The 26353-nt window shown below is 39.3% G+C and overlaps 3 protein-coding genes across 4 annotated transcripts; 2 read left to right on the forward strand and 1 right to left on the reverse strand.

Moving 5' to 3' along the window:
- The first annotated feature begins 550 nt into the window (after positions 1-550).
- On the forward strand, positions 551-15473 carry rspry1 (ring finger and SPRY domain containing 1). The gene is made up of 15 exons (XM_071505590.1): positions 551-964; positions 1425-2023; positions 5134-5186; positions 7926-8038; positions 8963-9089; positions 9582-9640; positions 9750-9816; positions 10237-10368; positions 10521-10636; positions 10795-10938; positions 11031-11142; positions 11454-11556; positions 11784-11936; positions 12962-13066; positions 13171-15473. The coding sequence occupies exons 2-15, from the start codon at positions 1626-1628 to the stop codon at positions 13265-13267; spliced, it is 1779 nt and encodes a 592-aa protein (XP_071361691.1). The 5' UTR covers positions 551-964; positions 1425-1625; the 3' UTR covers positions 13268-15473.
- A 358-nt stretch (positions 15474-15831) lies between these two features.
- arl2bp (ADP-ribosylation factor-like 2 binding protein) lies at positions 15832-19674 on the forward strand. 2 transcript variants are annotated; one of them, XM_071505645.1, is made up of 7 exons: positions 15832-15902; positions 16332-16401; positions 16993-17054; positions 17387-17493; positions 17730-17815; positions 18062-18158; positions 18715-19674. In XM_071505645.1, exons 2-7 carry the CDS (start codon positions 16364-16366, stop codon positions 18811-18813), a joined length of 489 nt encoding a protein of 162 aa, XP_071361746.1. In that variant the 5' UTR covers positions 15832-15902; positions 16332-16363; the 3' UTR covers positions 18814-19674. The 2 variants fall into 2 exon arrangements, with proteins under 2 accessions (XP_071361746.1, XP_071361735.1); XM_071505634.1 differs by having other exon boundaries at positions 15864-15976.
- pllp (plasmolipin) lies at positions 19668-26353 on the reverse strand. Its single transcript, XM_071505621.1, has 4 exons — positions 25731-26353; positions 23145-23318; positions 22462-22578; positions 19668-21420 (listed from the first exon to the last, which is right to left on the reverse strand). Exons 1-4 carry the CDS (start codon positions 25893-25895, stop codon positions 21313-21315), a joined length of 564 nt encoding a protein of 187 aa, XP_071361722.1. The 5' UTR covers positions 25896-26353; the 3' UTR covers positions 19668-21312.

The raw sequence follows: 26353 nt of genomic DNA on the forward strand, positions 1-26353 counted from the left end.
CATGAAAACATTTTTTTTCTTATCCCGTGACTGTGGATTGCGTTCAAGTACTTGTGGGACAGTTCGGCTTCAGGGCAGATCTAGTTGCCTTCTGCCTTACACTGACGTTTTTGTTGGTGATTCATCTATTGTTGGTATTTCAACTATTCAGCTATTTTTTTTTGTAACCTTAAAAAATCGTTTGGAGTGTTCATGTTGTTGGCACTGTAGTGTAATGTAGATATTTTCTGCTTCATGTTGCATTTTTACCTCATATCATGTTGTTGTTGTTGATTTTGTTATTGCTTCTCATAATCTTAGCCCTCTCAGGGGTTGTAGAGCTAATTTACTTGAATGTGTGTTGATTTTTTTCTGTCACAAAACAATACATGCACATGGTACAGAAACATAAGTCAGTACAAATCAAAACAAAAACAATTCAGACAGATTTCAATAACGCACTGACAGACACAGAGAGAGAAAGTTTTAGTTTTAATTATAAGGGCTCTTTACTGAATGTTGACGTCTTCATCAGACATCCTCCCTCCTCCTCCGACAGCCTCGCCTCCGCATCTACAGCTAATGATGGCCAGCCTTTTAACGTTAGCTTCTAACGCTACGGAACTTAGCAGGCTGCTAGCGGTGTCGCGTCGTTAAAATGTGTAAAAGGTCCCAGCTAACCGTCATATGAATGTGATATTTTAGACTTCATCAAAGGTGTGTTGCGGAATGTAGGCGGGTCATACAAATGTGCCCCTGTAATCCACTGGTGTTTTGGTAGCACGTTTAGTTCAGGGCTAGTCATGTTAGCTAACTTGTGTGTCGTTTGACAGTGGAATCAGAGGAGTGTCCAGCTAACCGGCTAACAGCTAGCGTAAGCTAGTTAGCTACCACACAACGTAGCCAGTTAGCTACCTGTTCTGTCAGCTACTTTTTTCTGGTTCGCATACGTTTGAATGCTGTTGTTTTTTCAAGTTGTAACATCGTAAGTATGAATCTAGGTTAAAATTTAACCATTATATTGTTCTAATGAAATGATACATGCGAGTTTGTGAGACTTGGTTTTCATTTGGAACTACTAACGTTACAGTGTTTGGTGGGTGGCTAGGTTCCTAGCCAGCTAACCGAAAAGCCCTTGTTTGTCAACAATACAATAATGTCTTGTACATTTAGTATAATGAGATCATTGTTAATACACTGTGACTTCCTCCTACAGCACAACTTTAGACTGAAACAGCAAGACACTATGTAGTAGCTACTTTGCTTAAGAGATGAACAGCTAATGTTGGGTTTCTCCCTAGTTTTCAATATTTTATCACACGTATCACTTCCGCCAGTTTTGAGTTTAGCTTGGCAGAAGAATATCAGCTGTTAGACTTATAAATGAGATGAAGGGGCTGAGTTTTACTTTTTCTGTTTTGTTGTTGTTTGTTTGTTGCTTCCAGCTGGACCTGAATCTTGTGCTGCCTGTGATGCCCAGAGCCTTTCTCGTTTCATCACCTGATCCCTCCTGGTTCATTTAACAAGCCATTTATTATTACCCTCAATCCTCCCACATCTGTGCTTGGCAACAGTATGATCATTTACGCTGACCCCACCCAGCCCACTGGGGCAAGAGTCCCCCAAAATCAAGCTCTCCCAATGATATGATAGTAGCTGCCTGGATCACTTTCTGTGCCTGCAGGAGCCTTGCAAGGGTTCTGCTCTTCCCTTCCTCCTCAAACTCCCTTCCTTCATTCTGGGAGACCCTTGCTAGTGTGGTCTCCAGCACTGGAACAATGGGTAACAGTTGTGTGTGCCGGGAGGATAGTGACTTGGAAGACCATCACCATGGGTCGTCAAGGGCAACCCGAGGACAAGCTAGGCGGGTAGATCATGGTACAGGTGTAGGCGCTGATGCTGGAGATGCTCGTAGCAGTCGGCCCAGGGACCCAGTCAGGCCACCACGCCGAGGACGAGGGCCCCATGAGCCACGACGGAAGAAGCAGAATGTGGATGGCCTGGTGCTGGACACACTGGCTGTCATCAGGACACTTGTAGACAAGTAAGTACATTAATGTTATTAATTGTATGAAGTGGAGGAGGGAATGACGAGTCAGAGTGGTTTGTACAGTTTTTAAATTACTGTACTAAACTTTCAAATCCAGTGCCTGTTGTGAGTTCTGACAATGTCTAAGTTAATTAAAAAATTCTTGAATCAGGCTCATGAGTACATGTTGCAGAGTGATGGACCACAGTGAGCAAACGCATGAACATCCTGATCTTTGATTAAAGATGTTCTGTTCATTAAAAGTTTCAATACTTCAAAAAATATTATTGTCATTTACATGTAGATACTTCCTTAAAATACTACTCTTAAAGAAGTTGTCTCGGAATATTTGAACCTTCTTGATTCTGTTCTTTGTTGAACATGAAGGACGTAATTTTGTCATCTAGAGCAGTGGGGACCAAATGCCACAATCACACCCTCCACATTAGTTGCCCATGAAACTCAAACTCAGTCAAACTCATGCCCACACAAATCAGAAAAACATGGAGGTTGATGTCTTCCAGAGGAAGTATAACGAGGTTTTTTACGTCCCAGACACATAAACGTCACATGCACAAGTTTGAAAGGATGGTTGAAGGAGTTGTGGGTACAAAGTAAAGTCATGCCTGGAAACAGGGAAAATCACAAAGTTGTTCTACTTTCACATTGATTTTCACAGTTATTTAGGAACTGCCAATAATACAAAACATGAACCAAAATTATTAAAGCTGAAATATCAAATATTCCCTTTTAATTAAATGTGTCATTATATCTGTAGTATTTGGAGTGTGGGAACAGTACAATCAGTGTTATAAGGGACACACTCCATACTTTTTGCTTCCATGTGTGGCTGGGTGGCATCTGTCTGCTTAATAACGTTAATGCCATCAAACCTCACTGCATCATTAAAAATTATATCCATGTTCATAGCCAGGATTTCTCGTATAACTGAAAGATTATACCAAAAAGCATAATTTCAGATTATTAATGTAATAATTCAGTAACTTCCCAAAATGCCTACCTAAAACAGAAATATAAGGCTGTGGCAAAAAAAATAAATCAAGGGGACAAAATAAATTACTATAACTGACTTTTCTTCGCCTGAACTAACAAAAAATAACGAGCAAAATTTTTCCTTTAAGAGGACTTCTCTTTCTTAGTAAATTGGTGAATTTCTTATGAAATTCAGCAGACTGAAAAACTTTATCACTGAATATGGAGGTGATGAGAATGGTGATAAGTACTCCAAACAGCTGCTGCAGGTATTTGTTTTTGTATCTGAGGTTTCAGACAGGTAGAACCCTTAAGAGAGAACTTTATGCGAGTCAGTTTTTTCTTCTTGACATGGTGAAGTGTTGCTGCATCGATGCAGCATGTTGTGATGTGTTGCGCGCTTCAGTGCTTATCCTCCTCTTCCACCAAGCTATCATTGTCTTCTGAGAAAAGCTGTTCACTGTGAGCCTTTGGGGGTTTTCATCAGCATGAGTTTGGTTGGTTTTGAGAACAAAATACGGTCAGGATCGACAGGTGTTACATGGTTCAGGCATGGTTTCATGTCATAATTGACATGAAAAATTAAAATGAATAAATGAATGTTAGAATAGGTCAATGTAAATTATAGGCAGTGTAGTCTGTTGTTTGTTTTCAGTTAATAGCTTGATCCTATTAGGGACAGCAGGAGCCTAGTAGGTTTCTCAGCCTACCTTTATGAAACTGGTCACAAGAACATCTCTAATCTCCCAGATTAGTGTGGAGTTGTATTTCTTGAATTCATTCAGTTAAATGTGAAAATTGTACCTGCAGAGAAATTCTACATCCATCTTCACCAGATCTAGACACCAATGGAGTTTATATTTTATAGTTTATATTTCAGATAAACTAGAAACTTTCTTCAGCAAGGCCTGTAGCTCTTGTTTGATGTAACATTAATATAGTGTACATTTGGTCACAGATGTGCTAGCAGAGGTGTGTTAAAACATGCCAGGTCCCTGTAGTTGTTTCCTGGGTGAGCGGGACTGTGTATTGGTGAGATATCAGCTAAATGCTAAAACCTCAATTCCTGTGCTCCAACCTCACAGTGTATTAAGGAAAAGTTATGAACTACAATTTAAACTGTATTATAGTTGTGTGACTGAATTGATCTATTTAGTGTGTTAAAGCCTCTTTGTTCTGTATATTCTGGTCTTGTGGCTGTCATACAATGCCCTTGTCTTGCCAGTTTGAAAGGCTGGTGGAGGAAAAAAAGCAGTGGATAGAAACAGAAACATCTGGGAGTAAAATACAGTGCAGTACAACTAACCCTGCAAAAATTAAAACCTTTGTGCAACTTCTCATGTTCAGTTTTGATTGACCTTCTGTTAGAGAGATGTGTTGATTTAAACATTTAGCTTTTGAATCAGTTGATCAACTGGAAACTAATTTCCCAGAACTATTTATTTAGTCAAAAAATAACACAATACATTTTGTTAAATCTTTTCAAATGTGAAGAGTTACTACATTGGTTTATATTGTGAATGTAATGTTATGGAAGATGGCCACGTAATATTGCATATGAAATGTACCTCAAGATACTAAAAACACTTGCTGCAACATATAACAGAAATATCACTTAATTAGAATACCGATAGATATCACAATTGCAATTTCTTCTTGACCATTTTCTTATGCATGTGTATTCAGCATGCACGTACATTTTCAAAACTTTGTTCACAGTTTGATTTATGAGTGAAAGAAAATTCAGTTAGAGTATTACTTGTTACTGTACTTATGTTTGTCAAAATGAAAGCAGTTTTCAGCTTGGGATGAGCCTTGACAAGCAACAGTAATAGCAGGAGCATCATCAACACCACCCGGTGAAGTGAATCCATCACAATTATATGCTTGCATTCCTCTCTGTGGGATAACATTACTGTCCATAGCCATTACTGGAATAACGGAAACCCCAAGGCTGAGTCGTTCGTTTTCAGATGCAGTGATCACAGGTTTATAGACATTTGAGATCTGTTTTCTGTTTGAATGGTCTTACTGAGAAGCACCACATTCATTTCTGTAAAGCATGCACGCTAATGAACTCGCATAACGGATCCAGGCTGTTATAATATGCTGTGGTTTCTTTTGTTTTTCAGTGACCAAGAGCCCCCTTACTCCATGATTACTTTGCATGAGATGGCAGAGACAGGTAAGGAAAAAAATACAGATTCACATGCTGAGTGTGCACTTACCAGACAGCATTTTGTCCATCTAGCAAATGAAACATATTTTGAAAATCTGCATTTTTAAAATGGGAAAAGGTAGGGACATTAGCTCTACTCAAAAACAGTAATTTGACAAGGTGGCTAATGTTGTCTCGACCAACATAACCATGTTTTGACTGGCTTTTAGTCACTGCACAACTCCAGACATGAGGTTGAAATAAAACTCCCTCACTTATGACATATGTAAACCTTCTGACAGGCATTTCAAAACTAAACATACCTCTCCTCTTTAGGATATGCACATACATACATTTGAAATATTTTGTGTTCAAAAGCAGGTCTAACAGTAGGCGTATTTGGTTTGGTTGAGCAGTAAAGTACGATGGGTGAATTTAAAAGAGATGTAAAAGAGGCCAAACTAGAGAAACCTTCATTGAACAGAGGAGGGGGCTGCAACACTACCTGCCTTCTGGTCTCAAAATCTTGCTGTGATATTGTTGCCTCAGCATTTCTCCAACACATCCACTTGACTCAGGGGAACATTACATCACCTGGGAAAGAAACATGGTCACACCTTACACTGCTGACATCATGTGTTGGTCACTGCATGTAAACTTTGTCTAAATTTTTCTCTACATTTTTGCTAATTTAAGCTACAAATTAACAAAATCACAGTCTGAACATCAAGTCCGATTCTTATTTGTTTTTTTTTTTCTATTCTGTGTTTTTGGTTTGTTGTGTGTGCTTTCTCATGCACATGGTGAATGATGCTCTCATGCTGTGTGTGTAAGAGAGTGGTTGTCTGTATGCTTATGTGGTAGCCTGTGCCATGCACATATGGTGTTTGATGCTCACATGGTGTGGTGTTGTGTGGCTTGACAACAGCCAAGTTGGGTATTAGCTTGCAGATACTGAACCCTGAAGGCAGCCAAGCAGCAAGTCAGCCAGCCAGCCAGTCACTTTCTGTTTGACATGTGTTATCACGTTACATTATTCATGAGCCAATTGGCTTTCATCCGTGATAGGGTTAGGGAGAGAGTCTTTGTTACTGAGTCATCTAATGGACATGAAATGAGTATTTTTGCATTTGTGCAGCACCCAAGTCTGATAATTCAGGAAAATAACATAACAGACTCAGAGGTTTGGTTTAAGTCTTGCAAAAGTTTCACCTTGAAAAGCATGCAAGGGTAGTATTGATATGCAGTTTAGGCATTGGGTTAATAAAATTATAATATCTTACTGCACTTTAACTAGTGATAATGGCTTTTAAAGACCATTCAGAAACAACACAACTTTGATGATAAAGATTTCTTAAGATGTCTCGAGGTCAGAAATTATTTTAGTACTGAAATTAAAGAAAATGGAGGATTGGGAAATTAACTTGGTCAACATATTCACCAATGCATATGAATTTATAGATGTCTTATGATCTAATATCATAACTATATAACCAGTAGGTAATCCAGTTCCAAAAACTAAACTACTGTCAATGTCAAACAGCAATGCGAGAAAGAATTGGGATATCTGAAGATGATTGAAATGGTAATTAAGACTCCCAACTCCTGGTCTCGGTCATTATTCTGTTTGAAGAACATAATATGCTAATTTGTGACCCCAAAATTAGAATTTATTCAAAGGGACTATTAGGGTCCAGAGTAATGTAAGAGGCAGTGTTGTTAAAAAATGGCCAATTATTTTTATATTTTCTCTCCCTGATCTTTAATTGTTCCATATTGGCAAGTGATTGCTAAAGAAATAAACAACATTTTTGGAAAAGAATTTGACTTTATCTCCACAGTGCTGTGCCAGTGCTGGAGAATGGTCTGGTTGCACCCATTATCAATCTCCTATAGGGAAAATAAACACAGGCTTGTTTGCATTTCTTTAAACCAGTCACAATCATCTTGGGTGTCAGTTAGCCCAGAATGGGGTGACAGTCCGCCACAGTGCAAAATAGTGTCGGAGGGGAACTTCTTTTGGTGGAACATTTGCACGTGCGGAGAAAACGCATCAAAAAACAGCTGATGCATATGTTGACTGTGATTGCATGATCCAAATCCTCATCGAAACTTGCCATTTTCAGTATGTAGGTAGCTAGCCGTTTCCCGTAGCAAAGGGAATTTTGAAAACAGTAACAGGCAGAGGAAGCAGAAAGGAGCAGAATGCTGCCTGGGATAGGTGCCCAATGGCAAGCTAATACCCACAGTCTATATCTGGTGAGTCAGACTTACTGCTCTTTTATCACATTATACCAGGGCAAAATACCAGACGAACTCATGGCCCAGGATGAATATCTGTTTGAAATACTCCTGGCTGCTAGAAACAAAGCCATCACATGGAAATGGGTGCAGCCAAACCTGCAAAAACAGCCAAAGGATGACTGGACTGTAATTATCATGAAATCAACTGTACAGAGAAACCGACCTTTACCTTATGACTGCAATATGGTCAATATATAAAATATTTCAAAAAATAGACTACATATATGTGTCTTTAAAATTGAAACCATTACATAGTGTATGCCACTCCCAAGTGTGATCTTGTCCATTGAAATGCATTAAAGGATAAACACATGCTGATAAGTAAGTCAAGTTTTCTTAATGCATTATGCAGCCAGCCAGAGTGGTCTTTCATACAGCTGTATTTCACAGATTCATATGAATGGTCAGAAGAATTCAATCAATTAAATCTCAGATCAACACCTTTCTTCTTTCCTCTCTTAGATGATGGTTGGCTGGAGGTCGTCCAGTCCCTGATTCGAGTAATTCCATTGGACGATCCACTTGGCCCTGCAGTGATCACCCTTCTATTGGATGAGTGTCCCCTGCCCACCAAGGTTTGTGTCTTTTGTATGTGTGTATTTGAGACAAAGATCAGTTGTGTGTGCATGCATGCGTGTGTGCGTGTGCACCCGTGTGTGCTTGTGTGTGTGTGTGTGTGTATACAGGGCCATAGCTAGAAATTCTGGCCTCTGCTTTCCACCCTCCTCCTTTCTTTCACCCCACTTGTTTTTTTTCCCTTTGGACAAATAAAATCTGGTTTGCAACCCCCCTGCCTCCCTGTCCAAAGCAACTGGACACAACATAACAATGTGAACACTATGAACTCTATTGTTCCCAGTAATAAGCAAAATATATGCAGCATTTAACAAAATATATTTTTCGGGTTTCAAATCTGAAATGTAAAGCTTAAACACATACATCAACAGCAGCCACAGAACATATAAAACTGCACTTATAACAACCCGTTCCTCCAGGTGGTGCAAATTTCTTAAATTTATCATCCTTCACCAAAATTGACATTTTTACATCAGCAAACCTAAACTGCAGCTGCTGTTACTTGTCTTGTGTACAGGCAGGACTTGCACTCTGCAGCTGGTTGATACCAGCTGATTCAGGTTTCTGGTGCATCAGTGACACTGTGTCCCTATTAAATTTAAGTAAATTTAATTTTCTTCATATGCTTTCCCCAGCTGTTGGTACTTAAAGTCGCCTCTGTCTTTCCCCGCCAGCAATAGCGTGTGCATGCGTGTGTGTGTGCATGCAGGTGCATCGGTGTGTATGCCTCACTAACCCTAACCCACACTTGACTTAATTACCTTGTTTTTGACCTGTTCGGTAGATTTATCCATCACAAACATGTAGATTTTGAAACTTAAGATATTTAATCTCTCCGTCTTTTACAACCTTTGGATTGTCACAGAGAAACTGTGTGTGTATGTGACTGTCAGTCGAGTAACTGGCCCATATCCTCTCTCCAGGATGCTCTCCAGAAACTCTCTGATATGTTGAGTCTGAGTTCGGCTGTAGCACAACAGGATGCTCTAAACCCTGCTAAACACAGAAACACCACAGCTGTTCTAGGATGCCTGGCAGAGAAACTGGCTGGTACAGTCCACGTTTACACACATATTCTTGATCTTGAGCTTCCATTGGCATGTTATTTGTTCACTATGGTCATATAGACAATCAACACACACTCACACACTGGTTGTGAACAACTGATTATAGGAACACAAAATGTGTGTTAGTCATCTTACGAGGACTTTACATCAACTTTTGCTCAATTCCTAACCCTTTGTTAAAGGGATAGGTTTTTTGGGGGTCATTTTTACTATTTTTACTTCTTACCCAGAGTAAGACCTATTCGTTCATGCGGCCAAAAACAATAGCACAGAATGGCAACATCATTTCTAGACACCATGACATCCACATCACAAACATTATATTTTATGGATTCTCTACATATGGATTAAATTATTTTAGCTCAGTTACTCAATATTCTTGGAATCAGTGAGCAGCTCATCTCAAAGTCAGGAAAAAACTCCTTCCTGAACACTGAGCTTACTGAGAACTGAGAATACTTTGTCCTCATGACAGGACCAGCCAGTATCGGACTATTGAGCCCTGGAACCCTTGAGTACCTTCTCGAGAGCCTGGTGAGCAAACAGATACACACACGCCCAATTGTGACTGTTGCTTTGTCGATCCTCAGCAGATTCAATTTCAGATAAAGTCCACACACTCATGACCACTTCTTTCCTCCAGAGTTCTGAGGCCCACCCTACTGTCATGCTTTTTGCTCTCATCGCTTTGGAGAAGTTCTCCCAGACCAGTAGGTTCACTCACTCTATCATAAAGCCATTTCAAAATAAAGAGTAATGATGAGACAGTTGAACACTAGTGACTTCCTTGCTAAACAATACATAAGTAAGATTGAAAGTGACCTTATCAAAGCATGCACTTGAGATGTTGTTTACTGTTTCCATGACAACAGGCCTGTCCAGTGTCTCAGCTTTAATGTTGTTCTACTTCCTGGTGGCTCATTGATTAGTTTTACATATTAAATATTATGCTGTGAGATAAAGACAGGATGGGCTGCACTTCTGACCTAACAAGTTAGTCTTTTGAGTTGACACTAAATAGGTGTTTCTGTCAGTTTAGCTCACACTGCTGTAACTGTTTCCTTACAGTGTTTGTTGTATCGTGTTTGTTTATTTAGCCATTCTTCCTCACACTCACTTCTTGCCCTCAGGTGAGAACAAACTGACGGTGTCCGAGTCTTGTATCAGCAATCGACTCGCTGTTCTGGAGTCATGGGCAGAGCATCCCGACTACCTAAAGAGACAGGTTGGATTCTGTTCACAGTGGAGCCTTGACAACCTGTGTGAGTAGCCCCGTATTTTCAACACTGTATGTTTGTGTAGGGTCACAGGTTGAAGAGACAGGGCCAGTCTCTTTAATTAGTTAAATATGTGTATATATGTTAGTCAGTGAAAAGGAAATGTGATAATATTTGCTCTGTCGTCCCCCGTCCAGTTCTTAAGGATGGTCGTCAGTTCACCTATGAGAAGGTCAACCTCACTAATATCAACGCCATGCTCAACAGCAATGATGTCAGCGAGTATCTCAAGATTTCCCCCACTGGACTAGAGGTTAGTCTGTGTGCAGTCTATGAGAATAGCTACATTTATTAGAATTCAGGGATGTACAGTGTTATTATACAATTATCACTAATGTAAACGTTTTTCTTAAGTATTTATAATCTGAATAACTCATAAATCTTTCTCCCTCCTTTATCTCTTGTCATCAGGCAAGATGTGATGCCTCATCCTTTGAGAGCGTGCGTTGTACTTTCTGTGTGGACTCAGGCGTTTGGTACTACGAGGTGACCGTCATTACATCAGGCGTGATGCAAATTGGATGGGCCACCAAGGACAGCAAGTTTCTCAACTATGTAATCCTCTTCCATGTGTTTACTGTTCAACCTTTGCACATTGTGGTTCTCTGCAGACATATACTTAAGCATTTTGTGTACGTGTGTTACAGGAGGGTTATGGAATAGGAGATGATGAATACTCATGTGCCTATGATGGCTGCAGGCAGCTCATCTGGTACAATGCTCGCAGTAAACCTCACTCTCACCCCTGCTGGAAAGAGGGTATGCACTAAACACACATAAACACACACTGTTATTATTTAAGCCTACTATTTTTTTGTATTTATTAATAATACACTAGGAAGAAATTTTGAAATTGTTGTCACTTTGAACAGTGCAAGAGAGGGGACACCATGCTTTAAATGTCAGGTGCATTTGTTTAGAGAGAGATATTGTTTTGTGATTTTGGTGCCCACATAGTGCTGTCATCACCAGCATTCACACTCACACATGATTTACCTCCCACATGCAGGGATAATAGAAATAATAGCATGTCAGGCCTTTATTCTGCTGTGTGTTTGTGTCCTGCTCAGGAGATGCCATTGGCTTCCTGTTGGACCTCAGCAAGAAGCAGATGATCTTCTATCTGAACGGACATCAGCTGCCACCAGAGAAACAGGTCTTCTCATCAGCCACGTAAGTCCATACACAAGGTCACCTTCTGAATTTCTACTACTTCTAAAGGTTTTGTTTTGTGCCTCTGGTGTCAGTGGCAAGACCCCCTCATTCATTTCCATCCTCTCTTTCTGTCCTTTATTTTCCCCTCTTTCCTTTCCTGCTTTGCTTAACTTTTTGTTCTTTCTTCTGTCTGTCCGTCTGCTCTCAACTTAACGCCATTTTTTCTTCACCTATGTCTCTGGCAGGTCGGGTTTCTTCGCTGCAGCCAGCTTCATGTCATACCAGCAGTGTGAGTTTAACTTCGGGGCCAAGCCTTTCCGTCACCCACCCTCTGTCAAGTTCAGCACCTTCAATGACTTTGCTTCACTGCTGCCCAGTGAAAAAATCATCCTACCCAGGTATGAAGTGAAACTAGTCCTTGACGTGACTTTAATGACCGTGTCTAAAATAGCCAACACTGGGAAGGTCGTAGGTAATGCGTTGTCCTACCCAATTGTCCTCTGAGCAGTGAATCATTTGTTTGCACAAAGTGTTCAACACGTAGGTATGACATTACACAAAGATGACTCATTGCTGGGGTTACTTCAGTGTACCTAGAGTACAATGCCTCTTAGTTTTTTTTGGCTACATTAAAGCAGCTCTTTAGCCTTTTTGTAAATGTAATGACCAGTTAAAAGAATTTTTTAGAACAGTTAGATGTGTTAGGATCAACAGACTAATATGCATTGGGGTACGTGTATCACCTTTATAGTCTTATTACCTACTATGCCACAAACCTTTCTTGTCGGAGACACTCGGTGATGTCCTTTCAGTTTAGAGTTTCCATTAAACCACGGCAGTGACCCAGCATCCACAATACTCTACCAACATGAATTGCACCTATTAATGTTACTCATCATACCTGTGTTTAACAAGACAAAATTAATGAATATAATTTTTGACAAAGAAAGAAAATATTGCAGTGTTGTTTGTACTTCAGAAAACGTGCACTTGTTCGTGTGCAGTGAACTGGCACTGACAGAAAAGTTACTGCTGAACATCATGCACATGCATCCTGGCTTTTGAATCTCGATTCCTGATATTTATTTACTTATTGAAAGGTAGTCATTGAACTATAAAATTATGACATACAGTATAAAAATTTGAATTGTGTGACATATGAGTGAACCTTGTAAAGCAGTCAAGGCTTTGTCATAGTTTTACTAGGTATAAAAACTAACTTTACTTTCTAGAAATCAGAAACCAGTGTGATATGTTGAAGTTTTCAACAAAACTCATTAAGTATGGACTTGCCACAGTACAAGTACATCCTGTCATTTCTGTACAGAGAAGAAAACACGATTTAAATACATGTCTACAAATTGAAATATATTTATGTTTTTGTGTGTATTCTTTTTTTTTTTTAAATGTGTATGTTTCCCAGACACCGGCGTCTGGCCTTACTAAAGCAGGTTAGCATCCGAGACAACTGCTGCACACTGTGTTGTGACGTCATGGCTGACACGGAGCTGCGGCCCTGTGGACATGGGTACGTGTGCAGCAGATTTATGTTTTTAGAAATTAGTCCAGCATTTTCTATGAATGGATAATAAAATCTTTCTATATGTTGTGTTTTCATCCATCTTCTTCCAGTGGTATGTGTATGGAGTGTGCCTTACAGTTAGAGACGTGCCCCCTGTGCCGCCAGGACATCCAGACCCGAGTCAGACTCATTGCACATGTCTCCTGACACACTTCCTGCCCCTCCTCTAGTAAGGAGAGACACACAAGCCCTACAGCCTCTTCCTCCTCCTCTAATCCCCTCTCACCCAGCAGGGCTGTGAGGACAGTGCCACAATGCTGTGATGATGCCAGAAGTGTGAGTTCTGGTCGGAAGAGGCGACGATGGAGGGGTGGAGAGAAGAAAGAGAGGAAATGAGAGGAGGGGAATCAAACCACAGCTTGATCCCCAGGAGCATTCCCTCATTTACCTATATCTCCTCTTTTGTATCCTTCTGACAACTCACTGCAGAAGCTGGGCCAAGAATCATCAACTTTCTACAGACAGTGTGTTTTTCAGACAAAAGGAGCAGATGTGAGGAGCAGGAAAAATGTTACCCGATTACAGACAGAACCAGCTTCTTATCTGCAAGCCCCTGCGTAGAGTTATCAAACGTCCTTTCAGAAAAGAGGATCCCACTGTGCTTTCAGCCCAGAGGCTTCTACTATTTAATCCCATCACTTTCATGCAAATGTCTGCAGATTTAAAAGGGCTGGGTAGCTGAAGAGAACACAGCCTGTAGTACAGTATTAAACTCAAGGTACAGATAAATTTGAAATGTATCACACTGTCATGTTTTCGGGTATAGATATATGAATTGTTGTTCTTGAGGTAGCATTTTCATTCTCTTTTCTCAAGGTTGTATCAAAACCTATACTTTGATCAGCTTCACAGTCTGTACTGATTGATCGCCCAGTGGTAGGATTTGCCATCAGAAAAAGATGCCAGAGTTTGCTCTTGGTGTCAGAGAACTTAAAAATTGCTGGATTATTCCTAGAGTTTAGTTTTCTGATTCGATTTACAAAAGATGCTAAAAATAAAATTGAATGCCATTCAGGAGAGAAAGTTAATGACAATTCTTGTTTCAGAACCATTAAAAAATGACATACTTGAATCTGTATTAGGACTAACTGATTTTCAGCATGGCCAACCCTGCTGCTTTTTGTGCTGTATTGTCTTTGCTCAGATGTTGATCTTTCCTCAGTCTCAGTCATGTATGTAACAAATACACAGGGATTAAGATTTACATGAAAATTTATTGGAAGTGCTTATCTTTGAGGAACCAGTGAGGGGGAAGTATACAACACAATTTCTTGAGTCTATTTTGGATTGCTTGATTACAGCAGTAAAATTAAGTCTTAATTTTTGTTTGTGAGTACAAACACACACGTCTGTATTAAGATACCTATTTTCAATCCACAAGATGTGATTTAATTATGCATTGTAAATGATGGTGAACACTGATATAGAAACTTGGCTGGGAAGTACCACAGCTTTTGTTGATTAACATTGTTTCATCAGCTGATCAGTAAATCTTTTAAAACATATGCGAAATGTTCTTCAGTATCGGTTTACTAAATATCCCAGGGGCTCTCTTAAGATGATGCCATTTTGGGTCTATTTTGGCAATTAAATATTTGACACAAATAAGCAGAGAAACTACCCACAGCACAATGACATGACCCGTGTGGGCTTCAGTACAGAAAAAGGGTTTATATTTCATTTAAAACAAATCACAGCATTCTTATTGAGATTTATTGGACACAGTATTGATCATGTCAAAACGAGTTTGTCAGGTTGAAGGTGTACCATCTAGATAATTGGTTCAGACTGAGAAATGTGGTTTCCTTCTGTGCTTATTTAACACAGCACATCCCTCTGCACTCATGTTGCCCTTTCTCCATCTTTCTCCCTATGTCTTCAACCTTGTGTTTTCCACCTGTCTCTCTGTCTATCCTTTACTTGAAGCATCTCTGGGTTGAATGAATGATATTTGTCTATTGGAAACAGGTGACAAAATGAACATATGAGAGATTGCAATTCAAGAGAAAATTATATTTGCACAATGAAAAAAAACCCCAAAACAAAACAATGACAACAATTTTGAATTTGTTTTGGCCAAATTGTTTATGAAAGAGTTCTTAAACTGCATGAACAAGATCTGTAAAATCATTCAGACTATGCTGGAATAATTTATTAAAGATAACATGCATCTCTCAGAATGACAAATGACTGGTCTGTTTCCCCTTTGCTACCTTGTATTTCCTGGAGCACCTTATACATTTAGGTGAGAGACATTATATGGTTGTCCCTATGGTTGGAGATGAGCTTCATGATTGTAAAGAATAAGTTGTGAGCTGTATTTAAAACATCTATAAAGGAATTTTGCCCCAGAGTTCCCAAAGATGTGATTTATTGAAGAATTGTTGTTTCCTGGATTGTGATATTTGTAATAAATGTATGGTCATGTGATTTTTTTTTTTTTTTTGAATGACTGAGTTGTGCTTATTTACATCTCAAATATCCTTTTATAACCTACATAAATCCTTAAATCTCTTTGTTCTGTGCACTATTGTTTTTACTTGACTATTTGACTATATCTACACAGACCTTTAAATATCACCTTACACTGGTACTAGTTAAATTGTTCCCTCCCCGTTGAGTGAAGCTCTAGCACAAAAACCAATGGAACTTGAGTAATTGGTCTACAAAGTACTTTGTCTCATTCAATTCCTAAAATCTTTCCTTAGATAGGAACCAACGGGCACAGAATTTGTTCTACCGGATGGGACGGAAAGGCGCACACACGTTCACTGTTTCCTTGGTAACAACATTACGTGCACTATTTACCATCGGCGTTAACGATTCATTTGGACAACATGGACATCCAGGAACGAAGTAATGAGATTAGATTTAACTAACTAACATTGATGCAGCTTAAGAAATGTGTAAATTAATACTTTTACGAGGAAAAATACGAAATGTAGCTAATACTGCACAGTCCGTAGTCATTTAACGCCTAATGTGTTTAGCTAATGTTAGCTAACATTTACTTCACCACTCAGCTAACTAAAGTTATTGTTCAGTAACAACCAAAACTTGTGATGTCTCAAGGGCAGCTTTGTCACTGAACATCAGTATAACGCCTGTTGTCAAATGTAGCTGTTTTGTTTTCTATATAGTCGATGGTTTTGTTTAACGGCGACGCTACTAAAACATGCGTGTTCAGATGTTACTTCCCCTCGTTCTCCAGATGTCCGGAGCTGTGGAGAGAACATCGTAGAAATGGTTGACATGGACGAAGAAAACTTTGCTCTTTCCAGGTGGGTTGTCGAAATATTCTCTGAAGCCTGTGTCGAGTCGTAAATCTGTCAAAACAAGTCTCAAGTCAGGTCCAGAGTGCTATAGGGCAAGTGTAAGTGACTAGCTTTCATAAGCATATTGCAATTCAAGGTTCATTTCAAATCTTTTGGAATTCCTAACGCTGGTGCATCATTTGAATGGACCAGAGGGTTTGAGGTTAAAGCACAACAATTACTTTATTTTTTATTTATTTTTTGACTGTACTATGTCAAACGTTGAGACTAGAGTCTGTGCTTTCAAGGCCCAAGAGAAATCTTATGGCAGTCAAGTCCAAGTCAAGTCTCAAGTTCTCGTTTTTGAGACTGAAGTCCAGGTCTCCTGTCAACAGCAGGAGAAAGCAGAATGAATCCATAGCTGTGATCGTATGTCTTATAGCATATACTAAACACCAGTTTGTGGTGCTGTTAACCATAAAGAGTTTAGCTTTTGAGTGCAACATATCCACCTTGGCTCTTTGTTAATGTAATAACAATTCTTACTGCTGCTGTGAGTCAAATGCATGGATTCTACTTTTAAGTGATATGATCTTTATCTCGAATTTATCCCTTCAGTTCCTCAGCTGCAGATGCCGCTTTTGATGCTGTTATTGGCTGCATAGAGGACATCATCATGGGTAGGACTAGATATGAAACTACTCTTTTTTTATGTTTTATTGTATTTTGTAAGTCTTTTCTAAACAGTTATACAGAGTTTGAGTCGTAGTTTTGATTTAAATTTCTCAGCAACCTGAAAAATTGGGATTGTCATCGTCTTATTTTGTAAAACATGTCTCAAACTATGATATACAGTATTTATTTTATGTGGGTATGACATAAAAGTGCACTATCAAGGTAAAACATTTAAAAATTTGATCCTGGAATTTTTTAAAGGCCAGTATGCTAGGCCAGTGTTTCACCAGTTAATAGTGAAGATATGTGATGCTCTACCTGTCCATTACTTTTTTAGAGGAGGAGTTTCAGCAGCTTCAGCAGAGCTTCATGGAGAAACACTACCTTGAGTTTGATGACTCTGATGAGAACAAACTCAGTTACACACCCATCTTCAATGAATATGTGCGTCCCTGTGACCTAATGTAACATACTTGTCTTCAAGGACTATGACCTATGATTATCTGATTTACATATCCTTGTCTAAGTATAGTACACAGTTACCCTCAGCAGTATGACAGTATATCATCTCAAACATAATTCAACTACTCTGTCCAAGATTATAACTTTTTAATGAAAATCTGTAATACTGGGGGAGATGAACTAAGTTAAATTCATAATAACTCATGTATGTTGTATAGGTCAACTTGCTGGAGAAACACCTGGAGCATCAGCTGATAGAGAGGATCCCCGGCTTTAACATGAACACTTTCATAGAGCTGCTCATGTAAGATGTTACATCACAACTCTCTCCTGAAGCCATTTCATTCTGTGTGTTTTCCCCTCAAAGCAGCTCAGTCACTTAAATTCAGTCGGTGCCATTAACGATGTCACTGACAGGAACCAGTCAGCTCACACAGTAGTTTGTTTGATGCACATGTTGGTCTTTACAAATATTGTTTTGCAGCAGGCCACTAGGTGGCAAACCAGTGCACATGTTGAGATTCACAGTATGTCTCTGTTTCATCTGCAGGCAGCACAAAGAGGAGGTCCCAGGTGACATCTTTGACATGCTGCTGACATTCACTGACTTCATGGCCTTCAAAGAGATGTTTCTGGAATACAGAGCTGTGAGTTGTCTGGAAGTTTGGAAAATCTTTAGACCTCATTTTGCTGAGCATCCCAACATAATTTATGCGCAGCAGCAACAGATTTTAAAATGTATTAAATAGAATTTTCTCTCACATCAAATCGGGATATTAACAGTTGATGCAATATTTCAGAATTTTGAACTAGTCTCTGTGGGGTCTTAGTTTTGACTAATAACATACAATGTGCTCGTGGATTAAACCAATGTACTTACAGGTCCAGGAGGCAAAGACAACAATGGCAGTGAATTACTTTATATTGATTGATGATTTGATTTGATGATGATGTCCTAAACTTTTTTACACCACACGAGCACCAGACCACCTTAAGGCACAATCACTTGTCATTGTAAGAAAAATATATGTACTGTACTGTACAACATAAACAATTTATGTTTTACGCTTCCTGGGCGTTTAACCCTAATGGCAATTTACTCTCTCAGATATGTCATTTAAAATTAAGCCCACTGTGTGTGTGTGTGTGTTTGTGTGTAGTGCTTTGTTTTAATACCAGCTCTATGCATCTGTGTGTTTCTAGGAGAAGGAGGGCCGAGGTCTGGACCTGAGTCAGGGCCTGGTGGTCACATCTCTGATTCCTGCAGGCTCCAAACACACCAGCTCCACTGAATCACAGTGACACTCACACAATCAAAAAGTCAAACACTGGCGTTGCCTCTTCCTTCATGTGTTCATGTAAAGTTTTGGGCCTTCAGAAAGTTGTTAGCTTGTGATCAGCTGTGTTTGTGACTTTTTTACTCTGATGGCGAGCTTCAGGATACATTCTTCGCCGAAATCTAAGTCAGCAGTCTCTGCACAAGCAGCCCCTAATGGCAAATTCATATATGCATTCCTCTGTTTTATGTGGTGGGTGGCATGGTATATGTGTTCAAGAGCCTCTCCATAGTTAAAGAGTGAAGATGGAAGATTTTGGCTTCTTTCTACTCCCCAACAATTGCACTGGACATAATGACTACTTGAAATATTCACATCTCTTGAAGTGGGATTTGCAAGTGATTGAGGCCTAATCCTAATTTCACAACCATCCTCTTATTCACATGCATTTTTACTAAGATGAAGCATTTATGAGTCCTGCCTGATTGGGGAGTAGCAACCCAGAATTCTGGTGCTTGTACCAGGCCAATGTTATTCTGCTCTCTTTGCATAGTATGTTTATTTTTTTCATAAGGAAAGAATATAGCAGAACTAATATGTTTTTGAAGACTCATTGGTTCAAGTTTTGTGTCTGTGAAAGTGATTTTTAATGTACATAGTGATTGTGTGTGTGTGCGTGTGTGAGTGTTTATGTGTCGGCAATCAGAAATAAGATCTACAGTATAGCTTTCAGTACAATTTCAAAGTGTTTTCTACTTGTCTTAACATGACAGATCTAACTGTAAGAGTATATTCATGTTACTGCTGAAGTACTGTTGATGTCCCATTTGTTAGTAAAAAGATATTTCCAAATAAACAGGTAAAATCCGTTCACCGAAATCACAAATCAAGTGTTGTATTAGAACAAGTGCTTGAGTCCCAGCACTAACCACCGGATTTCACTAGCATTCAAATTCTTGGTACAAAAACACAACATATTTCATAAAGGTACATACAGTACAATATGAGCTGAGCAGTGTGTAATATGAATCAAAAAAAATATGTTGCACACTTTCACTAGTGGGATAACACTTGAGTCATTAAAGGAGCAAATGCATTAATGTCCTGCAGTAACACTGCATCTTCAGAATATCGACTTTGGGAAATATTTGATTCATACTGTATATTTTGCTATGTACAACATTATGTGTGTTTCTTTTTGTATTTTTGGTTTCCTCTATGAAATTATTAAGGTTCTATCTGAGCGCATAATTATAGTCTGTATATTCAGTAGGGAAAATCAAAACAGACACTACAGAAACTACATTCTTCACACTTTCCTCCACTGAAATGTCAGTTTGAGAGAGCAACTCCATACTCTGTAAACAAAAAAATGCAAACTAACCTTTAATAATTAATAATGTAGTTTCTTTGTGTATCTCCTTGATGGATAACCAATCCTAGACATAATACACTACTGAGGAGTCCACACTAGAAATGTTTAGAATCAAAGTCTTTGGTATCAGAGTTTGGGCTGTCAAGTTTGCTGTAAGTTCTTGTAACCAGCATCTTGTTGGATTGTCCTTTCAAACCCCACATTCAAAAGGGAACAGAATCATTTTCCATTTCATGGTGCAAATCTGATTTATATGTCACAGACTATCCACGCACGCATCATGTTTTCTTCCCCTTTTGCGGCAGTGACCCAAAAATAGTTGTTGTCATGACGTTAGCAGTTACAAAGTTTGTCCCTGATGAATCTGTTTTCCCTTTAGTAATTTTGACATTATCCGCTGGCTTAAAATTTAAATCTTTGAAACCTATATATATTCAAAAATGCTTAACATTGCAATTTTAAGCTAAGTCCTATTTTAAGCAAGTAACACAGAAATTATTATGTGACTTTTACACTCAGACATATGAAAAGTCCTTGCACGCATGTTCTTTCCTGCTTATAGAAATGAGGTAATTTTGCCAAACTAATGTCATATAAAAGTTGGTACCATAGTGTAAAGCATTTGTATATTTTACAACATTCTCCAGTATTAACAATGTTATATGTTAATATGTTCTCAGAATATGAAACTATTACTAATATACTGATACTAATACTATTACTAATTGCTATTATTAATACTATTTACAATAGTGGTATCAAATATATTATTTTAGGAAGGCCTGGATTAGAGGCCTCAGTGCAGTCCTTCAGAGCCCCTTCGAAGAAATATTGTGTTGATATTGTGTTGCTGAGATACAGTATCAATATTCATATTTATGCAGATAATCCAGTGTTGATATTTAACCTATTTTTGAAATGTGAAGGTAGAAGTCTATTGAGTTAGACTGAAAAGCAATGTGTGGATATCTTCTGTCTGGATTAGATTTCATCTTATTGTTAATACTGGGGTTAGGCTGAGGTCAGGGTTTGGGTTACCAGAGTCAGCAGTAATAGTCAAGCAACAGTGTCGACACTATCCAAACAACTACAGTATCTCTAGGGAAAGGAAACAAACTGCTCCCTGGAGCAGCATCACATGTTTGAGTCCTAGGTCGGCACTGTGCTGGTGGCAGCGTTTCCTCCATCTCCCTTCCAGTCCAAATAGGAGAAGAAAGCACTGGCACCGTACGCCAGGGTCACCAAAGCACCAAAGAACTGGGCAAACAGACAGAAAGAGACAAAAGGGGAGAGGAGAGACAATTACACCTCTTAAATGACTTCATGAAGCACAGCAAAGGTGTGATATCTTATGTAGTTGACATAAATCAAATATCAATTTACATCTTTATCTGTTCACATCTATAAAGATTCCAGGTAGTTGTGATTTGAACAGCCTTAACAATGCACTAATGGAGCATTATCCATGGTAAATGCATCTAGACTGGTGTGCCTCAAAGGCAGTAAAATGCAACTGATAAGAGTGTGTTATAGGACAGGGCAGGGCTGTGTGTGTGTGTGTGAAATCATGTGGTAAATGCTACTGTAGCTGTAAACAAGCATGGACTTTAGCCTGTGGAAGAGACTATAAAACAGCATATTCAGCCTGCATGATCTGTACTATAGATGGTCGGTGTCAGATACTGTAGATTCTATAGTATGTGATTTTCGTTCTCACACACACACACACACACACACACACACACACACACACACACACACACACACACACACACATTACTCCTGTGCATCGACTTCACACCTCAAATACTATTTTTAATTGAACACTGACACCTTTAAACAGCAGCAGGGAGGAGTGGCGACTGTGGTACAAAGGTAACAAAGGCACATGACATACTTTCCAGCCATGTGAGAAATTAGATGATAAGGAATTTTAATGATAAGAAAGCCTCAACCTCCTCCTCCAAGCTTCTCCCACTTCAAGTACAAACACCCAAGTTCTGGGTGTTTGTACTTGCCACAGCCTGATAAGTAAACATGCAGAAATAGACCTAGCCAAACAGTGAGAGCAGTGAGAGAGAAAAAGGGAGGGTAAAACATATAAAATGCACCCAGTGTTCAAACACTGGCTGATTGAGTGAATATATGAATAGATGACTGTCCAGGCCTACATTTTTGTCTGTTGACAACATACATACTGTATCAGCAGACATATCAGAGTGTGATCTTAGAGTGTTTCTTGCATCCCTAACCAGTTCTTTGTATGTGAGTCAGTGTGACCAGTGTCGGGCGTCTTACTGCAGCGGCTGCCATATGTCCGTAGAAATAGGAGAGGCGGAAAGGATGGACAGATGCTGCGTTGGTCAGGAAGGCAGTTAGATAGAGGACTGCGGCTACGCCATTATACACCATCACCTAGCACAAGGGGAGAAACATTACATTAGCCACATTTCCTCAGAGCTTTTCCTTTCTATCCTGGCGTCCTTGTTAATTGTTCCCTATCTTTCGCTTGCACTTTTGCTCAACCTTCCCTTCTCGAAACAGCAGAGAGTTTATGTCTAATCAGTGTGTCTGCACCTGGATACAACTAATATCAACTGCACAGGAAAACACGAAGGGAAAAGCATCAGGCCCTGAAAACATAGATTTTTACTATGATGAGCTGCAATGTGAACATGTTTTTTGAGAGCATTTTTGCACATAGCAAATTTGTGTTTGTGCTGCTTTGTCATTGTTATTCTCACAGCTTTGAAGGGGTAAGAATTTTCAAAGTATCAAAATCTTCATAAATAATAATGGATGCCAAGGATATCTTTTACAAACTTTGATTGTTGCTATACTTTAAGACTTAGTCCCTGAAATCATGTTTATACAGGGACCTAAAGGCCAGAAATTGAGGGCACATTGAATCTTCTTTATGCATATCCTGAAATAAACAAATAAAATAAACAACAAATCTCACTCCCCACCCCCGACCCTACCGTCAGAGGCCAGGGGACAGCAGTGAGTTTTCGCTGGACGCTGAACAGGATCACGAAGAAGAGGATGGTGGTGAGGATCCACAGGGTGACAGCCACAAACAACACCCAGCCGTATGCAGGCAGCACCATGTAAGGGGCGCTGGCAATCAATGCCCACTGGAGCAGCCCAAAAAACTACAGAGGTGACAGAGAGAAAACAGAAAACACCATCAATGGTGAAATGAGGAAGCCACTTACAGGTGCTGGAGGTAAAAAAAAAAAAAAAAAAAAAAAATCATACCAATCATTTTTTTTTCTTTTCAGTCTTTTTATGTCTTTGTTTATGGTTACAGTGAGAGAGAGACAGCAAAGTTGAGGAGAGAGAGAGAGAGGGGGTGACATACAGCAAGGGGCCGTGAGTCGGATTCGAACCCTGGGCCACTGCGGTTAGGACTAAACCTTAATGGTACACACTCCACCAGGTGAGATTCCTCCTTTGAATCCTTTAAACAAAACTGCACTTCCTATAAAGTGTTAAATTTAGAGATGAACAATATTGTCAGTGGAGGCCTTGATTGTTTTCAGCACAGTTATGTTTGAAGTTTAATATCATGGAAGGAAAGCTGATGTGTGTTGCCCATTTTTCACAATTGCTATAGAGTTTTATTTACTAAACTGTTATTGTGTAATTGAAATGAAACAGTCCTCTCAATCACTTCGGATAAGACTTTGCTTGGAATTAAGTTTGACTGATGAGCAGGGTAAGACATTTCTAACACTACCACCAGAACCAAATCTGCACAAAACAGTCAGACATCAAACTGAAACACAAAAGAGCCCTAATGAGAGCCAGAGGCACAGTATGGTTTTCAACCTTTATTTATTTATCTGATTCAATCTCAATAAGCATAAATAATGATAATAGTAACAGCCACTCAGACTGCGGTCTTGCTCCATCAATACTCCCAGAGGTTTTGTTGCTACAGCCTTACTTTGTCTGGTATGACTTGCAGTGTATGGTGGCTAAGGTTAACTAAAATTAGCAAACTTCAGATAATGCAATAAAAAATATTGTGTATATAACTAACTAAGCTTAGTGACTTTTCTCCATTCTTTCTTTTTCGGTGGTTGCATCAGACAAAAATTAAACAAGACCTGTGTTGTGGTTTATGACTTTTAGTTTATGTGAGACAAGTTTAAAGCCATTTAAGTTTGATGCTGAACTGTTTTTTTTTTTTGACTGGTAAGTAAACACCTGTTCGTGCTAACGCTAGCTATGTAGCAATAGCAAAACCTACGAATAGCTTCTTTAAAAAAGGAGGTAAATCATTGTTTTATTCTTGAGCTTTACCTGCCACACTTCATCAACACTAAAAGATTTTATAACCCTTTTGAATACAACAGGAGTACATTATTACTGACTTTCACCGAGCTGGCCATACTACTACAACACCATCAAAAGCCAATAAAGCTTGCAACTCATAAAGCATGACTGGGTGGCAAATGTTTAACAGATATATACAGAATAACCATTAACAGCAGTCCCTCTGTGCTTGAAGGCTGTATAGTTTCAGTTTATAATGGGATAGTCAGGAAGGGACAGGGTCTTCAGGGGCAAAGGTCATCTGCACCTGTCACTCAGCCAGTCACATGCCCTCTGCGTGGACAGTCTAGTGCAAATACATGACTGAAGGGGGAAAAAAGCTCTGTACCACAGTACTCAGTACTACATTCAATCCAACAACCAAGTATCAGAGCAAACATCACAAACCTGCCCTGCTGAATCTCATGGTCAAATTTCATTTTCAGCTTTTAGCTCCATGCCAGTCCCTGGACCGGCCAGACATGGCTGTGCGGACACAGCAGAGCAAAAAGGCAGAGGCACTGACCAGTGACAGGCGTGTTTTTGTTGGTGGATAACCGGTGACATTTATGCACAGACTGAAGCTTGTTCAAATTCAAATTCCTGTGGCACGAGATTAAGAATGCAAATATACAGATATCTTTATCTGGTGCTTCTGTAATGTTGACTGCAGTGCCATGAGTTTATCACAGTGTGGTTTGCCTTCAACTTGTCCTTGATAATGAATGTAACATGATGTGTATTAAGCAAACTGGTCTATGACTGAATCTAGATTACCCATACTCTATCTACTCAATTTTTATTTTATTTTATTTTTTTAAACATACTGGTATTGCTCTTACGTGAGAGTAAAATATGACAAATGCTAAAGGCTATTGGTATGAAATCAGTACAAATGCACAAGATAGCAAGCAAATACTGCCATCAAAGAGTTAAATTATAAGTCAATATTTTTACTGTCAACAAATAAAAAAGGAAAAAAACTGAAAAAGTGTGACCAAAACCTGATATATCTCATTCCTCTGTGCCATAGAGTTTCACTGTTGTTCAAAAACTATTAAAAACACTTCAGTGAGCTACATTGATACACTGGGGAACCCATTCCTTCATTATAATGAACATGGGCTCAACAGAAAGAATAGAAAAGAACAGAGTAGAAGTTTGGTCCACAGAACAGAGTAGAACTGAAAACTAGTTTGTCCTGAATAGAGTAAAAACAGAGCAGCTCTGGATCTGTTACGTACTATTTCAGCAATCATGAGGATGGCTGGGATGCTTCGGATAAAAGACCTGTCCATCATGTTGGTGACATTAGTGGTCAGCCCTCGGAGGCTGTTGCCCCCGTGCTGAGAGCTGTGGGAGTTGGGGGGGCTCGTCTCTGTGGTAACTTTGGACGGGAAGTCTGCCATGATCTCGCAGCTTATTTGAAGTTGGGTGTCTCAGAAACAGCCGTGCTGGACAACAAACTCCTTCCGGCGGTGATGAAGCCTTAGAACAAAAGTTTTCAATAGAAAATTTTTCTCAGTTTTCCTCTTCAGAACATACCTCAATGTTGGGATTCAGTAAACAATGAGTGCATCCACTGGTGGCAAAAGCAAAGAGTGAATCTTCAAATTAAAGTTCCATTTCAAAAGCAAAAATGTACAAAATCTTCATTTAAACAGTACAAAGAAACGAAGAGGAGCCCTCCAGCAAAATCTCCAGGTTCTGATATTCTGTTGTCTCCACCTGCACTGACAGGTGTCTAATGGTGGTGGTGTGTGAGTCTCTCGACACCTTGCTCTCTCACTCTCTCACTCTCTCTCTCTCTCTCTCACACACACACACGCAGTGGATGTTTCTCTCCCTCTTTTACCTCTATCTCCCC

This window comes from Trachinotus anak, unplaced genomic scaffold (assembly GCF_046630095.1).
Source record: "Trachinotus anak isolate AG129_WGS33_773 ecotype Australia unplaced genomic scaffold, CSIRO_AGI_Tana_v1 ptg000002l, whole genome shotgun sequence".
NCBI lineage: Eukaryota > Metazoa > Chordata > Actinopteri > Carangiformes > Carangidae > Trachinotus > Trachinotus anak.